The 17,339-nt window shown below is 39.5% G+C and overlaps 1 protein-coding gene across 1 annotated transcript in view; it reads left to right on the plus strand.

Moving 5' to 3' along the window:
• The window catches only part of LOC149189511 (WD-40 repeat family protein / notchless protein), a 253,629-nt gene that overhangs the window by 102,386 nt on the left and 133,904 nt on the right, over positions 1-17,339 (plus strand). The window contains exon 4 of the mRNA XM_089411822.1: positions 16,440-16,565. Coding sequence (XP_089267948.1) covers positions 16,440-16,565 — 126 coding nt within the window. The remainder of the gene's footprint in view (positions 1-16,439; positions 16,566-17,339) is intronic.

The following is a 17,339-nucleotide window of genomic DNA, read 5'->3' on the forward strand; positions in this document are numbered from 1 at the left end:
GAGTTGACCCAACATATCTCCTTCGAGAAAATCAAACTATCCATGTGTGAAGACAATGAATGCCAAGTGTGAAGCAAGGGAGAGTTATATCTCATGTGATTTCAACCATCAAGCCAAATGATGCTACATCTCATCATGCCATGCGTTGAACCTCCAATCAAGGAATGCGTGAGCCTCCTTGGGGAATGTGTAGATCCTCTTCTTGATTGTAGTTGCCATGTGTATGTGATAAGAGGAGTTAGAGTGGAGACAAGTCTCCAACAAACTCTCAATCAAATATTCCATCTGTTGATTTGGGGTAGCATTGGATGTGCTCTAGCCACGAAATTTGGTGGAGAGGTTGGGGCACATGAGATCTTCAATACCCAGAAAGGGTTTGGGTAGATCCTAAACAGATCAAGAGATATTAAAATAATTAATATTTTTAATGGAGTCTAGATCCTAAACAAATCAAGAGATATTAAAATAATTAATATTTTTAATGGAGTCCCTAAGCGTAAACTTAGGGAAAATAAACTATTAATGTGTATTGATATGAATCTGTGTTAGAGTGGTTCAAAAGACATGGATCAAGCCAGATCTAAGCTTAGCCGTTGATTAGGGACTTAATCTCAGTCGTTGATATGTCGACAAGAAAAGTATAAGAGGAGGCTTGAGGGTCACTTGGAGAATACACCAGAGTGATCAGTCATTCTATTCTCTAAAGCGGGGTTTGCTAAGAGAGATAGAATCAGTGATCGGAGATCTGCTGAGGGTCATTGAGTACAAAGAGACAGAGAGGCAGAGATAGTGCCGGGAGAGCAACAGAGCAGCCAGAGAGAGTGACGCAGGAGTAGCTAGTGCTCACGCAGGGCCACGCAGAGGTAGCTAAGTGCTGCGCAGAGCACCAGAGAGGCCAGCGTAGCTGATGCAGAGGCTTAGAGAGCTGACGCAGGGTCTCCTGGGGCTGACGCAGGCCAAGATAGGCCGATGTATGGCCAGCGCTGGGCTAGGAGAGGCTGACATAGTTCAGACTGGGCAGACGCTAGGGTTTCTGGGGCAGATCAGTGCTGAGTAGCTGCCGGAAGGATTATTCGGGGTTTCAACCAGTAGATTTGTTAGAAATTGAGAAGTATTACTGCCAAGGAAATTCTCTGTTGGGTAGTTCAGTTTCGGCAGCTAGATTGTACTCTGATATTGCTTAATAAGAAAACCCTCAGATAGCTGCATCGGTTTTCCCACATTGGGTTTTTATGGGGACAATAGTCCAAAAACAATGGTGTCATATGGTGTGTTTGTTCTTGTTTCTTTTAGTTGCTGATCTGTAATATGTTGAGCATGCACTGGTGTTTATTTTCAGTATTTACATTGTAAATAACTTGTTAAGGAAAAAATAACAAGTAGGTAGGAATAAATCAGATAGAGTGCATGGAGGGTTTCTAACTAAGTAAACTTAGAAACTTCAACATGGTATCAGAACGTGGTTGCAGATCACACGAGGACTAAAAGACATCAGCCGAGCAGAGCAATAGCAGCAGAGAACAACTGTCCTGAGGTGACAGAAGCTGTTTCTAGTAGCATAAAAGCAAAGTATTGTGACGCAGAGCCAGCCAGGGTCACACAGAGGAAGTCGGAAGCTGCGCAGAGCCTCACAGAGGCCAGCATTGTTGATGCAGAGGGTCAGAGGGTTGACGAAGGGCTTCCCAGGGCTGACGTAGACCCATCCGGGGTGATGCAGGGTCAACGTGAGGCAGAGAAGGGCCGACGCAGTTCACAGAGAGGCAGTCACTGGGGTCTAGAAGGCTGCAGAAATATTGCAGAGTGGCGCTGTGAGGTACTATAGTCAAAACAGTACCTGACAAAGCAAGGCCAGAGGAGTTGTTACTGAGGGTTTCTAGCCAAGGAACCCAGATTAGCAGTGTAGTTGCACAAAGACGATCAGAGTAGGGGGCATCTCGACAAGCGGCAAAAGGATTTCTAGGAGGGAAAGTAGAGACTCAGAGGGAGTCCAGAAGAGAATTTCCAAACGGGAAGTAGAGACTCAGAGGAGTCAAACAGAGAGCTTCCAGGAGGGAAGTAGAGGAGCATCATGGCACTACACGGGGTAAGAGACCAAGATAGACTGGATGGAGCATCGAACTTTGCAGTCTGGAAGGCCAGAATCTTATCAATGCTTGATAGGAATCGTGTCAAGAACTTCGCCTTGAAGGTAGTAGCTATCCCAGTCGACCCCAGTGATAATGACAGGTACGAGGAGGCAATAGCGAGGGCCAAGGGCATTATCTTTGACGAGGTCAAGGATCATGTGGCACCACATATAGCCGCGAAGGAAACGACATTTGAGATGTGGGAGGCTCTCAAGAAGCTGTACCAGCATACTTTTGCGCAGAGAAGAATGTTGCTCGAGAATCAGATGAGGTCGTACCAGATGAAGAAGGGTCAATCGATTGACACCTTGGAGGACTGAATGAGATCCGAGACTAGTTGACTGCTATAAGAGCGACACCGGATTGCTATAAGAGCGACACCGGATTAGGAGCTTATGGTGAGAACAACCCTGAATGTTGTCTCAGAAGATTGGGAAGTGTTTGACCAGAGTATCTTGGGCAGAGGGACTCTCCCACCTTGGGACGAGATGTGGGGAGCTCTTCACTAGGAAGAGATCAGAGGGCGGTTGAAGACAGGTAGCAGCAGCAAAGGGATCAAGGTCAAGCAGGAGGAGGAGGATGTGGCCCTAGCATCTGAGGGAAAGCAAGAGAAGCGAAAGAAGAAAGATCTCTCCAAGATCAAGTGCTTCCACTGTGGGGCGCTGGGTCATTATGCGACCTAGTGTCCAAGGAAGAAGAGTAAGGGAGAGTCTTCCGAGACTAAGGCAGCGCTAGCACGAGCAGAGAAGGAAGTTTTGACAGATGATGACTGTGCCATGAGTGCACACGCACCACTTGAGCGGAAGTTATAGCTACCTCCATGTTTGGAAACATGAATGAAAATCTTTAAAATTATGTTTTTTTATAAAAAAATTAAATATTTAATGTATTTTTTACAACGACTGAGTCGATACCGAGTCGGAGTTGGAGTCGGAGTCTACCCTCGACCGAGTTAGAGTTGGAGTCGGAGTTTTAAAACATTGGGTAATATACAATGACTTTAGACACTAAGACTCACCCAAGGCCTCCCCATCAAGCCACACTTTGGCTTTGGGTTTATGCTTTGAGGAAAAAACTCAATTAATTATTAAGTCCTCGAAAGTACCTAATAATTAACCAAGTACAAAAAACCTCTCAGAGTAAACTCACTTGATGACAATGTCCCAAGTTATCTATGCTTGTTACATGACTCAATTCATCACACTAGCATCACTTTAAAGGTTACATCATCCCCACAGGGCTTGTGGAATTTGAGTACAAAATAAGAAGGAGATGAGAAGAAGAAATTAGAGATAAAAAACTCTGATGATATCAGAACTTTGATGGTACATGAAGCCTCTGACATATCTTTGGGCATGGAGTCTCCAAAAATTTTAGGTGCAACTTCAGTGGTCAACAATGGACTAAGCGCCTCCTCGACCTATCCTTCTTGCAATTCACCCCAGTCCTTAGCAAGTTTTGAGAAATTGAGGGGAAGCTTCACCATAGATTAGGCATTTAATTAAAATCGATCAAGATCTCTTGCATCACACAGTCTAATTTTGCATTCATTCATCTAACATTGCCTCATTTTGCATTTGTTGATTTGCGAGCATTTCATCTTACTTGCAACATTGCGTTATACTTCTCTTGTACTTGTCATTTGAATTACTTGCTCATTGTCCTATGATATTGTTCCATCTTTTCTGAGCACATCTTTAAAGTAAAAGTTTTATTTATCTTGCAAGTGTTGAAAAGTGTAACTAGGTTTGGTCTTCATAATAACATGTGTAATTGTGATTTTATGTAATTGATGTAAAAGAGAAAAATAAAATTATTATTGTAATGCTTGTCTCATGGGTTTCATGAGCAAGGAATTTTATTTTTAGTGATGACTCCCATTGTGAGCCTTTAGGATCTGTCATCTAGTCATAAAAGTCAATTTGAGTCTATGTCATGTATGGAGGACCCTTCTTGGGCACACTACATTTTTGTATGAGTCATAAAATGTATAAGAAGGCCCTCCAAGACCAAGACAAAGTCACCTCCTTCAAGTCGGCTTCAAAAGAATAATATAATCTCTCAAATAGACATGTCGGCTCACAATCATCTCATGTCGGCTTATATACATGGGCAAACAACTATAAATAGGGCAGTTCGGATTCCATTTTAGAGCAAAATTTCAGAGAAGTAATTCGGTCAAGATCTGAAGCTAGGAAGAAGTGCGAAGGTCATCAAGGGAGCCTAATAACCAACGAGGAAGAAGGAAAGGAGCAGTGAGGTCTCTAGTGTTGTTTTTGGACTGTTTTTGGGCCAACTTACCTCCACATGTGCGAGATTGTAGACCTGTGTATTGCAGAAAGAAGGCCGAGGTATTACAGTCATAGTGAGAGAGGATTTCGGGTGAAAGACAAAGCCAAAGTGTCAAGAAGAAGTTTCCTTCTAGAGTGAAGAAGATATAAGGTCAAAGTTGGTTAAGCTCATGTGCTAAGTGTTTCTGAAGTAGAACCAAGGAGTGCATTACTGAACCAAGGGACCAAAATTCTGAAGAGTAGTCATAAAGGACGAAGAAAAAAAGATTTGATCATTGCAGGAAGAATATCATCAAGGAGGATTTGTGTCTTGGTCTTGGAGTGGCAAATAGGTCAAGGATCTTGGTCTTGGTATTTGTCAATTGAAGTCTCTAAAAGAAGAAGAATTTGTTGGGGTTTTGCTCTCAAGTGGGAGAGGTTTTGGCCCTGGCGAATAACCTACATTCTGTGTCTCTTGTCTCTTTATTGTTTATGCATTGGTAACTGTTTGATGAAAGAAAAACACAATAATAATCTAAAGAGAAGAATCTAATCTAAAAGGTAAAAAAAATTCACAAGCAGTTATCTCTCAGAGAAATCACCTAATATCAATGCCCTAGATTTCTCAACATGGTATCAGAGGTAAGGTGACAAAGTCAAGGAAAGACATCTTATCAAGGAACACTTAGGGATCAAATCTCAAGAAAGGCATCAAAGCAAAGATCATCTTTAAGACAAGATCTACAAAGGAAGCATTATAACCCTAGATTGAAGGAGGAGTCTACAAAGAAGTCTTGGGATCATAATCAAGAAAAGAAGGCCAAGTTGAAGAGATCTACGAAGCAGGGTCCTTACAATTGAAAACATCACCAAGAAGTCATCAATGATCTTCATTAAAGGATCCAAAGAGATCTCACTCTCTATGGGTTCAAGGATCACTCTTGAAGAAAACTACCTTCATCAAGGAGAAGTTTTCTATTCTCTACATCATCATCAACATCAAGGAAGCAACAAGGAGAAGGAGCATTCTATCACGTAAGTATATTTATGTCCACATCTGAATCTGTCAAAATGTATTTTTGCAAGGAAAGCAACAAATTGGTTGGGGCTTCAAATTATCTTGCATGGAAGAAAAGGACAGATCTGAATCTCATTGAAAATGAGGTTATGGAACATGTCAAAGGATCTATCACTAAACCAAGAAAGGAAGATGCTCAAGCTCTTGCAAATTATATGAAAGGGGAAGTTAGGGCTCAAAGGATTCTCATAGAATCTATCAAGGATCCCTTCATTCCATATGTATACAAACTTGAAACTTCAAAAGAAATCCATGACAAACTGGTAGAGTTGTATTCCGTAAGCACTGTTGGAGAAGTCATCTCATTAAGGAAAGAACTCTACAAGCTGAAGATGTCAAGGGAAGATGGAATAGCCTCATACTTTATGAGGATATATGAAATCCGGGATCAACTACAAGATCTGGGAGAAGTCATGTCTGATAGAGAAATGACTACAGTTGTATTAAATGCACTACCAAAGGAGTGGGGTACCTTTACTTCAAGTATTTATGGGAAGAGAGAAGCTACTCCATTCCATGATCTATGGTCACTGTGCAAGATTGAAGAATCTAGACTAAAGGCCAAATATGATGTGGGAGCAGGTGAGCAAAATCAAGCATATGCTATAATGACAAAGAGAAAGGGAAAATTTGAAAAGTTTGGTCCTCGGAAAAAGAAGAGGAACATGTCTATAATCAATGTTTTAAAACTTGCCGAGGGTTGACTCCGGCTCCGACTCCGACTCCCCACTCGTTATCGACTCAACCTAGTTGATTTCAATGACTCGGTCGTTGTAAAAAATAGATCAAATATTTATTGTTTTATGAAAAAACATAATTTTAAAGATTTTCATTCATGTTTCCAAACACAAAGCATTAGAATATAGAGAGAAGACAACATATGATCAAAGTAGGCTCATGAATATATCCATTATATCAAAATGGCACCCAGTGCACTGTCTAATACATACATGATATAGAGATCAAAACAAAAACACATAACCAAGGAGACTCTAAATGGCCACTACAGCAAAAGTAAAACATCACTAGTCACTAGTCACTACTAGCTACTGCTAGTGAAGCTAACATCATCTGGCTCAAACTCTGAATCAGAGTCAGACAGGGAAACCCATGGCTCCTCCTCCTCATCACGATCTCCAATTGCAACTGTAGAAGTAGTAGCACTAGTAGGCGCAACAGCTGCATGCTGAGATAAACAAGCTATGGGCTTGCGTCGTGGTTGAGTAGAGGAAGTGCCTGCAACTAGAGGACTTGGGGCTAGGCCTGGTACTAGTGGATCTGCATTTAAATGAACATGATGTTCAACTACTGCCTCCATCTGTAAATCCAAATCAATACTAATATTCTCATCAAACTCAAACTCTGCTGGATGACTCCCCACTACCCAATCTGATGTTGGATCAATATCTTTCAACACAATGGGATCTGTATCAGGTCTTTTGTTCAACAATTGGTTGTCTTAGCTGGAGGTTGTATTGGACATAGACTAGATGATTCAATTGTTTTTGTTCCAAATAGTTTCTCTTCTTCTGTGAATAATCTCAAAGACAGACCAATTGCGCTCACACCTAGTAGAACTACAAGTTTGACTCAAAATACGGATTGCATACATCCGCAATTGAGGAAAATGTCTACCAAATGCCTCCCACCATTGTGCTGCAGAAAACGTAGTTGTGTAATGAGTTAGCTCAACAAATTATATCCAACTTTCAAATTATAAATAATTTAACAAAATATGAATTTGAAAATTGAAATTGTTTGTTTACCTGGCTCATCTGCTTCCCTTGCAATCCTCGCTAGGTTCTTGTCAAAGGTACCTGTGGCTCTGCTGAAACAAGTGATCTGTCGGTGTATCTCTTGCTGGTCACTCTCCTTAGGGACCATGTGGTCAATGATGTCAATCAATCCATCTCTAACCTCCCCAGTCAAAGCTTTTGCCTCTAGAGCTTTATAATGATACCTTGGGTTCAGAAAATACGCGGCTGCATGTATAGGGCGATGAAGTTGATTGTTCCATCTTTGATCAATGATTTCCCAAATGGGCCCATACTTAGCCACTCTATCCTTGTATGCTGCCTTTATCTTCTCCTTTGCTTGATCCATAGCCTCATAAATGAAGCCCATAGCCAATCTTTCCCTATCCACCAACCACAACACCTTAACCAGTGGTTCAACAACCTTCATAATCTTTGCTGCCTTTTTCCAAAATATTTCTTCTTTAACTTTCTTTCTCACATCTTTGCCATCATGTTTGCAAGACCATTGACATTCATTCCATTCATCATTGGAAAACACCCTTTGCAAGTTTCTATGTTGGGAAATCATAGATTCCAATGTCAAAAAATGAGTTGCAAATCTAGTGACGGCGGGCCTAACAATATCCTTGCCCCCTGTATGTTTCCTCATCAAGTTCAAAATCCATGATTGATTGTAGATATATTTTGTTATGCTTTTGGCATGCTCTACAATGTTCTTGATCCAATATATTTTAGCAATATCCTCAAGCATGAGGTCTATGCAATGTGCATCACATGAGGTCTGTAGATATATTTTGTTATGCTTTTGGCATGCTCTACAGTGTTCTTGATCCAATATATTTTAGCAATATCCTCAAGCACGAGGTCTATGCAATGTGCATCACATGGGGTCCAAAATATGGTTTTATGTTTTTCCTCTAACATTTTACCAACAAGAACATAGTTAGAGGCATTATCTGTAATGATTTGAACAACATTAGCCACCCCAACCTCTTCCAAAAGATGTAACAACAAGTGTGCATCTTTCACCTATCAGATGCATCAACTGATTTTAGAAACATAGTTCCCTGTGGGCAAAAGATAAGAAAGTTTATGATGGTACGGTTCCTTTGATTAGTCTATCCATTTAACATGATGGTATATCCTGTTTTTGCCCATGAGCTTTTGAAATCTTTCAAATATTCATCAATGGACAAAATAGGGCCTTTGAAGTCCTGTCCAACGGCAAATATGACTTCAAACATAGGTTCATAATATGGTGAATGAGAAGCATTGAAGGGGATATCAACATCATACCACCATCTCGCTATGTAATCACAGGCAGTGTCTCTCAATTATTTCTTCCAATGGTCATCTAAAGTGGGCTGCATTTGACCCCTATTAGCTCGAGGAACATGTGCACTATCAGAGGGAGAGGAGAGCGTGAAATAACTTTTGATAGCACCCTTCTTTTTAATTTTACCCTTACCCTTTTCTTGAATAAACTCCAAAAAGGGAGGAACATTGTTAGCTTCACTCTCTTAAAAACAATTATAAATCCAAATAAAATAATTAATTAAATTAAATCATGAGAGTTAGTTTCTCAAACTAAGGAGTTTAATTAGGAGGAGAGATTCTCTCCAACTAGTTCTCCTAAATTAGTGTGCAAGTTGCGAAAATGTCTCAACCAAGTGAGTCTAAGATAGACGCACTATCTTAAGACCACTTGCTCATGTATTTAAATGTATTATTAAATTACTTGAATAAGAGAGAATTACATGAGCATGAGAGACCACATGATGGCTCTCTGCCTTTTCTGCCAGTTTTTTGTTCTATGTGTTAATTTCCTGTGAATGTGTTTAATATGGCTGAGTGGTTTCAACATAGCGAAAGGGGTTGGATGCATCAATGCAAGGGATAAATGAAGAGCCCTCATAATCAAAATTGGGGTTGGCAACCATCATGTGTTTTAACTCCTCTTCCTCCCAATTTCAGCATCTATTTCATTTTGCCTAGCTTTTTTTCGTCAAACTTCTCAATTTTTTCTACCAACTCCTCCCTAATGTCCCCAATTTGTTCTGCTGGTGCTGCACATGGAGCAATTTGGCCTCTAATACAAACCAAGTGTTGTTTCATTCTATGAATGCCCCCTCCACCTCCCTTAATTTTCTATGACAAAATTTGCAAAGCATATGCCCAAGCGACATCTTTCATTCTAGGAGCCATTTTCTGATATTTGGACTTGGAAATGAAAGGAAACAAATCTGAAAATGAAAAAAAATAACTCTTCAATGTTCATTTCTTTTACAAAAATTACTCCTTTTCAAATTTGCAAAAAAAAAAAGCACAAGCAAAGGCAGATTTAAGAAGTGAAAAAATAATACCTCTAGGCTTTAGCCTCCTCAATGCTACTCCAATGGTTGCCCAAGAAGCTCCTCACTGCTGCTCTAATGATTGCCCAAGACTCCTCACAGGTGCTCAAAAAACCAACTCAACATCTTTTAACAAACTCCTCACAAATGCTCACACAAATGCAATGAGATAGTTGTGAGGAAATGTGAGGGGGTTGGGTAGCTTTTATAGGCTTGGGAGAGGTTAGATGGACAAGCAAAAAACCTAAAACAAAAAAAGAAACCAAGTGTGGAGTTGACTTTCCCTCCAATTTTCGTCTTTGATCGGGTTTGACTGGCTCGACAGGTTTAAGTTGGACTCGGCTAAGCCGACCTGTTTATTACTGAACCAACCGAGTCGGTGACTAGCTTGGATGATTTGCTAACAGAATGGCCTTTGGACCGGTTTTTGTACCAAGCCAGCTCGGACAGGGGTCCGGCTTGGTCGGCTCGGTCGATTCTCGACTCCAAATGGGCTTGACTGAATCTTAAATCATTGGCTAAAATACAATGCTATGGGTGTCAAAAATGTGGGCACTATAGGAGAGATTGTCCTAAGCTCAAAAAGGACAATAACAAAAGAGGAAGAGAAGAAGCTCACATCATCGAGGAAGTGGAGGAAGTTGAAAAGAAGAAATCCAAGAAGGAGGAAGTAATAGATCTCCACTATTGAGATAGTCTTCCTCACCTAAGTTCTTTTCAAGTTCCTAAGTCTTCTGTTGTAAGATATGGCTATCATGATTCACTAAATGGGATGCATCAAGGCATCATAGAAGCATTGAAAGCAAGAGCTTGGGACATCATCATAGAGAAGCATGAAAGATGGTTAGAATCTATGGAAGTCAAGGATATAGCTCTTGGGAATCTCATTGGAAACATAAGTGGCAAGGTCATCTAGTTCAAGGTTCATCATACATCTGTCAAAAGGAAACATCTGTTGATGGGGATACTTTAGATCCTCAAGATTCTCTGATGGAATCTTCATTGAAAGGTTCACCGATCATGAGGGGAAGCAAGTGTTTCATCAAGAATTCCAAACTTGTGGAATTCATGGGATGATGGTATGATGACATAAAAGTGAAGCAAATCAAGGGATTGAAGCTCTTTCAATCAAAGAAGCTGCTGCAGGAAGTTTGGATGAGCCAAAGGAAAAATGAGGTATGTATGCTTATATTTGATATTGTGGAAGTCATGTCATATGGTTGCAAATATCATAAACCAATGCTCTATCTTAAGAGCATGATCAAAAGAAAGGATCTCCTCTCTCAAAAGGATGTAGGAATGCATGCATTCACTAGATGAAATCAACATAATATGTCCTCATATGAAGTATGAGGTGGTTGACTACAATTGAAGAACTAGGATTGCAAGCTCCTGGGAATGAAATGTGTGAAGAAAGGAAGGAAGAGATCATGGAATATGAAGCCATGGTAAAGGCAATCAACATTCGAAAGACCAAGAAGATTTGACTAGGATATCTCCATGGAAGATATGAAGACCATGATGGAGTCTGAAAAAGAAAGAGACCCTTGACAATATATATGTTTGGGAGATGTGTCGATATGTATGCAGGATGTTGATGCAAACTAGAAGATGTCATGATGAAAGACCATCACAAAGGTAATGTTGATTTTAATGTTCATTCCTTTATTTTTGAACAAATATCTGGATGGATTTATGCAGGGCTTCTGAGGGAAGATCTATGGATGTCTTCCACCACCGATGCACATGTAGTAGGATGAAAGACTCTTAAGTAAACATGGCATGAAGGAAGGCCAGATATGGATTGATGGATCACTTTCTGACGATGACATCGCTGAATCATAGATGAAAGTGACAGATGGTCGGTGTCCTATGTAGAAGTCCCAAACATGAAGACTCTTGGATAACGAAAATAAGTTCATGACATCGTGAGGAGTTCTTCAAGCAGCTGGTTGTCCCATCCTCTCCACCCGAGGAGTTGCTGTAGGTCCCTAATTAAGAGGGAGTCTGGAAACAAGTTTCTTACTTGGAAGAAACTTGGAAATTCCTAAGCCAAGAGGGAGCTTAGGCACATCCTTTCGTAGGAATGGGTACATTCCTTTATTGGAATAGATATGTCCCCCCTTATTAAGAGGGAGAGATAGACACATCATTCTTGTCTTCACGTGGGAAGACAAAATGGAGGATTGGGTAAACATCTAGCATCCGATACTCTTTGAGGATGAGTTAGGGCATCCAAGATAAGAGTAGTTGTAGAGGACCGATATTCTTTGAGGATTGAGAATCCAAGATAAGAATAGTCCTAGTGGAACACACCCTGAGAACCTGTGTGGGGTATGTTCCGAGAGAGACAATGTTGAGGTTGTCGATACATCATTGGTCTCGCCAACATTATGCTCAGATCTTGTGGAGAGATAGAGCTGTTAGTCAAGGCCTTGCTATGTGACAATGCTGGTTGATATGATGCTAAACAGATGGGCTACCAATCCGACTCTTCTTATGAGAAATTCTTTGGATTGTGAATGACCAAGTACCATTATGAATACCTCCCTAGTTAAGAGGGAGTGTTGAAAAGTGTAACTAGGTTCGATCTTCATAATGACATATGTAATTACGATTTTATGTAATTGATGTAAAGAAGAAAAATAAAATTATTATTGTAATGCTTGTCTCATGGGTTTCATGAGCAAGAGATTTTATGTTTAGTGATGGCTCCTATTGTGAGCCTTTAGGATTTGTCATCTAGTCATAAAAGTCAATACGAGTCTATGTCGTTTATGAAGGACCTTTCTTGGGCATGTTACATTTTTGTGTGAGTCATAAAACTTATAAGAAGGCCCTCCAAGACCAAGAAAAAGTCACCTCCTTCAAGTCAGCATCAAAAGAATAATATAATCTCTCAAATAGACATGTCGTCTCACAATCATCTCATGCCGACTTATATACATGGGCAAACAACTATAAATAGGGTAGTTTAGATTACATTTCACAACAGAATTTCAGAGAAGTAATTCAGTCAAGATCTGAAGCTAGTAAGAAGTGTGAAGGTCATCAAGGGAGCCTAATAACCAGTGTGGAAGAAGGAAATGAGTAGCGAGGTCGCTAGTGTTGTTTTGAGATTGCTTTTGGGCCAACTTACCTCCACGTGCGAGATTGCAGATTTGTGTATTGTGGAAAGAAGGCCGAGGTATTACAGTCACAATGAGAGAGGATTTCAGATGAAAGACAAAGCCAAAGTGTCAAGAAGAAGTCTCCTTCTAGAGCTAAGAAGATATAAGGTCAAAGTTGGTCAAGCTCATGTGTTAAGGTTTTCTGAACTAGAACCAAGGAGTGCGGAATTGAACCAAGGGACCGAAATTTTGATGAGTAGCTGTGAAGGAGGAAGAAACAGAGATTTGATCGTTGCAGGAAGAATCTCATCAAGGAGGATTTGTGTCTTGGCCTTGTAGTGGCAAATAGGTCAAGGGTCTTGGTCTTGGTATTTGTCAATTGGAGTCTCTATAAGAAAAAGATTCTGTGTATGGTCTCCTCTCAAGTGGGAGAGGTTTTGGCCTTGGCGAATAGCCTACATTCTGTGTCTTTTGTCTCTTTATTGTTTATGCATTGTAATCTGTTTGATGAAATAAAAACACAAAAATAATCTAAAGAGAGAATCTAATCTAGAAGGTAAAAAGCATTCACAAGCAGTTATCTCTCAAAGAAATCACCTAATATCAATGCCCTAGATTTCTCAACAAGAAGTTCTATCTTATTGCTCACATTTCAACATTGTGCTATCTCTTGTACTAATGCTTGTCTTGCAACATTGTTATCCTTGTAACTTGGAATATTATTTTCATTTGCAATACAATATCTTTATTTGAGCATTGTTTATAAGGCATTGGTGTATCATCTATATATCTTGTTGGACGTCATATTGATTTAATCGAATCTATCTTCGATATCTACATTGCTCATTAATAATCATACTTGATAATTAACCTTTAATCCAAGTTATATTGAATGGTAATTTCCCTTCCCTTTATCTCCTAGCGGTTGTTATCTCCAGCACGTTTTCCTTCAATAATCATATTTAGGATCATCCACCTTAGCTTACCTAGGAGAGAGCTTAAATGGAGAGAGTTGGAAGCAGGTGACAATCCCTTCTCTGAGCGTTGCGCCTTAAAGACTATCCCTGGTGGGGTTGAATTTTTTTCCGACATATAGGTGTACTTTGCCGCAGATGCTTTCAAGATTCTTCATGACCATTTCTGGTTCGTTCTCATTGGCTTTAGGCAGAAGCCAATGACCATATTCTGCAAGTGGTCTAGGTTTTTCGACTCTACCACCTATAGAAGACTGAGAAGGATGGATTTCATTTTTGGATGCCCCATCTACTATGAGATCTGAAGTGGATACAATTGCCTTTTCATTGGAGTCCCAAAAGTCCCTCTCCATCTTTTGCTTGTATTCGAACAAGTGGTGCTTGGTATTATATGTGTGGGAGGCTTTTGGGCTTATATTTTCTTTCCTTAGATTAAACCCACCACTAGATAGTACCAGGATGATCTCCTATTTTTTCCTTGTGCTTACACATAGTGGCACCAAGAGGTAAGTAGAGAGCAATTCCACCTCAGCTTCCAAATCCATGAGATGTTGAGGAGACCCTCAAGCTTCACTTGTGAGACCCTTACGATGCTGTTGGGTTTGGTTTTGGGTATTCTATCTTTCACAGCAAACACACTTCTTGCTTCTCATCTAGATCTTAGTGGAGAGTGGCCTCTTCCAAGTAGCATGTTGTGCCTAGATCTTCCAGTGCTTCCAGATCTTCTAGTTCATTTGGCAGTTCTCCATTAGGGGTTTCTTTGCTTCATCCTTGGATGGTAGGGGAGATCCACCTATTGTGAGCACATATTTAGAGGTTAATAGCTTCTTCTTCTCATCAATTGTTAATGGAACCCTGAAACCTTGAGCACATTTTCTAGACACATTCAATAGAGACATTTTTCTTGGCTCTTGAAATCTTGATAGGGTTTCTTTCTTCTCTAGGATAGCTAGCTTTTTATCTTTTTTGTTTTAGATGATAGACTTTAGGTCTTTGACCTCATAGGTTAGATATGCTATAATAGGAGCTGCACTTGCGCTCCCACTATGTATTGATTCTGATGTAGCTAGCAGTGCCTTTGACCTATTTATGGTCATTTGTCAGACTTAAATAAAATTTTCTTATTATCTTTTCACACTTCGTAATGAGACCTTGCATCACTCATTATGAAGCAATGTGTTCTCTTTCTTATCTTTCTGTGTACACCTATCTATGATCATGTGCATGTAAATCCAATAGGTGCTCTCTCTGTTATTTTGCTGAGAGAGAACCCATATTTGTTGTGAAATCACCTAGACATTCCCATTCCAGCACTTGGTTTAGGGCTGGGACAGGTTTCCAGCTAGGCTAAGGAGTTAGGTATATACCCTAGTTTTCTTCCATCACAACTTCAGAGGTTCGGAGAGATCCAGCATGTAGCAGCCAACTACCCCACAAAATTATTTGGTACCTTAAGTATGGTTGGCAACAACAATGCTAGCTCCCTCTTTTTCTGGTGCAGATTGATGTTTCTCTTCTTGCATAGAGCTTTACCTATTTCCTTTTTTTCAGTCTGGGTTTCATCTCTTGTGTTTACCCTTTGGTATTCTTTATTTTTATTTGTAGTTATTTTTGTGCATAGGAGTTCCCATCGGCTTGTTCACATTGCCAGTGTCACATGTTGTACTTTCTAGTCCCATTGACGTTTTTTGGTCATTTGTGGACATTACCATGGTTTCTTTCTTTCTGGATGGGAAATGCCCTAGAAATGTTTCTGTGCTGCTTCCTGGGCTTCTCATCCCTGTTTTTGCACTTAAGTTCCCAGTTAAGTAGATCCACACAAATCATACAACAACAAAGTACAAAGTACAAGCTATAATTGTCAGATGATGATTTCGCAGTCTCAAACGCCTTTATAGGGTGATGTCCCTTGGTGAACTCGTCTATTTCGCCAGTGAGCTGTCTTAAAAACTCCTGTTGTATGTCATAACATATCATTGCTCTTTCTAACAAGTAATGAAATAACTTGTATTATCTTGCAGTGTTAGGAAACATGTAGATGAAAAAGGTGTGTGAAGGCCCATTCAGGTTGAAGAGCAATTCTATAGTTCCTGATATTGGCAGACCTGTTTAAACTTTAAACTTTAATGATAATGAAAATAAGTCTTCTCTTGCTTTCTCTAATTATGTATTGATATCTGCAATATAGTTTTCATTGTGCTTATCCGTGATGCTTTATGTTTTGGTGAATCAGTTTGATTAATTTTGCCTAGTGTCTTAATTCTCTTAGCTTTGATGAAATAATTCTTTTTTATCACAATGTTGTTTCTTCCAAGACACTTAAGATGCCAACTTCTAAGTTATTCTGCAAGCTTATTTATCAGATGAAAATGGCATCCTTTTTTACTTTGGTCTTTGGTTGAATGTCAAGGAAACATGGTACCAAATGCTCTCTTTTTAGTGGCCCCACAGATAAAAATTATTTAGAACATATTGCCTTCATGGTCTGTAAATTACACCCAGGCTTTACTGGTGGTTGGAATAGTTTGATTAATATTGAATGTATTGAATGAGGTATTGAGCTGCGTACACTTGTCTATATACTAGCATCTGGCTGGGTTTAAAAATTGAAATTTTACTTATATCTGCACAATCTTTCCAATCTTTAGGGGCTTAAAGTTTCTGGTGCAAAAGTATTCTATATTACTCTGTTAACAGAGGCACTTTTGTCATTCTCCCTTGTGATTGCCAAGAACTTTCATATGCTTTTACTTACATTATTATAATCCTGCAGGGCATACAGAGGCTGTTCTTTCAGTAGCATTCAGCCCAGATGGACGACATCTGGCGAGTGGTTCTGGTGATACTACTGTTAGATTCTGGGACCTTAATACTCAATCTCCATTATACACATGCACAGGTACGGTTTGCTCTCTGTTTAAGTTAACTATTGGGTTTGTGTTCTTTCTGCATGTGGGAATAGATCCCACATAAATGTTTAATCTTCGTAACTGGTAGTTGTGCATTATTCTTTGCTTTGTATGCTGCCCATAAACTGTTATGGAAACATATAAATTCAGAAAACTTGATGTTATTGTGGAGGGAAAGATGGATTTAATATTAGATTCTGGAAGGAGGAAGAAGGCATTGTTATCCTTCCTGTTATTTAAATCAGTGTTGATAATATCGGTATCGGGAAAATATCGGCGAGGGTCCGGAAAATATCTTATCGGCAATATCGGCGCAAATATCGGCAAATGTCGGCAAGTATAAAAAATGCATAATATATTCATTTTTTTTCAGATTTCTAAACATATAAAGCAATAACAACATGAACTAAACACATTGGCACATAAATATGAAGAAGGCATTGATATATATGATGTCAAATAGAAATGATACATCAAACTTCAAAGGCGATACCAAATCCTGCTGATCCCTGATAATTGTCCAATCAAGGACTCAAACAAAATAACATCACATATCCTACTGATCCCTGATAGTGATAAATTGATAATTGTCCAATCAAGGACTCAAACAAAATAACATCACATATCCTGCTGATCCCTGATAATGATAATTGTCCAATCAAGGACTCAAACGAAACAACATCACATATATAAAACTTTAAAAGTATTTCATCATCATGAGTTATAAACTTATATGTAGCAAAAGTTGCAAAACAAATAAAACT

Source organism: Pinus tabuliformis, chromosome 3_1 (genome assembly GCF_031772625.1).
Source record: "Pinus tabuliformis cultivar Carrire ecotype Pingquan chromosome 3_1, CPIR1, whole genome shotgun sequence".
Lineage (NCBI taxonomy): Eukaryota > Viridiplantae > Streptophyta > Pinopsida > Pinales > Pinaceae > Pinus > Pinus tabuliformis.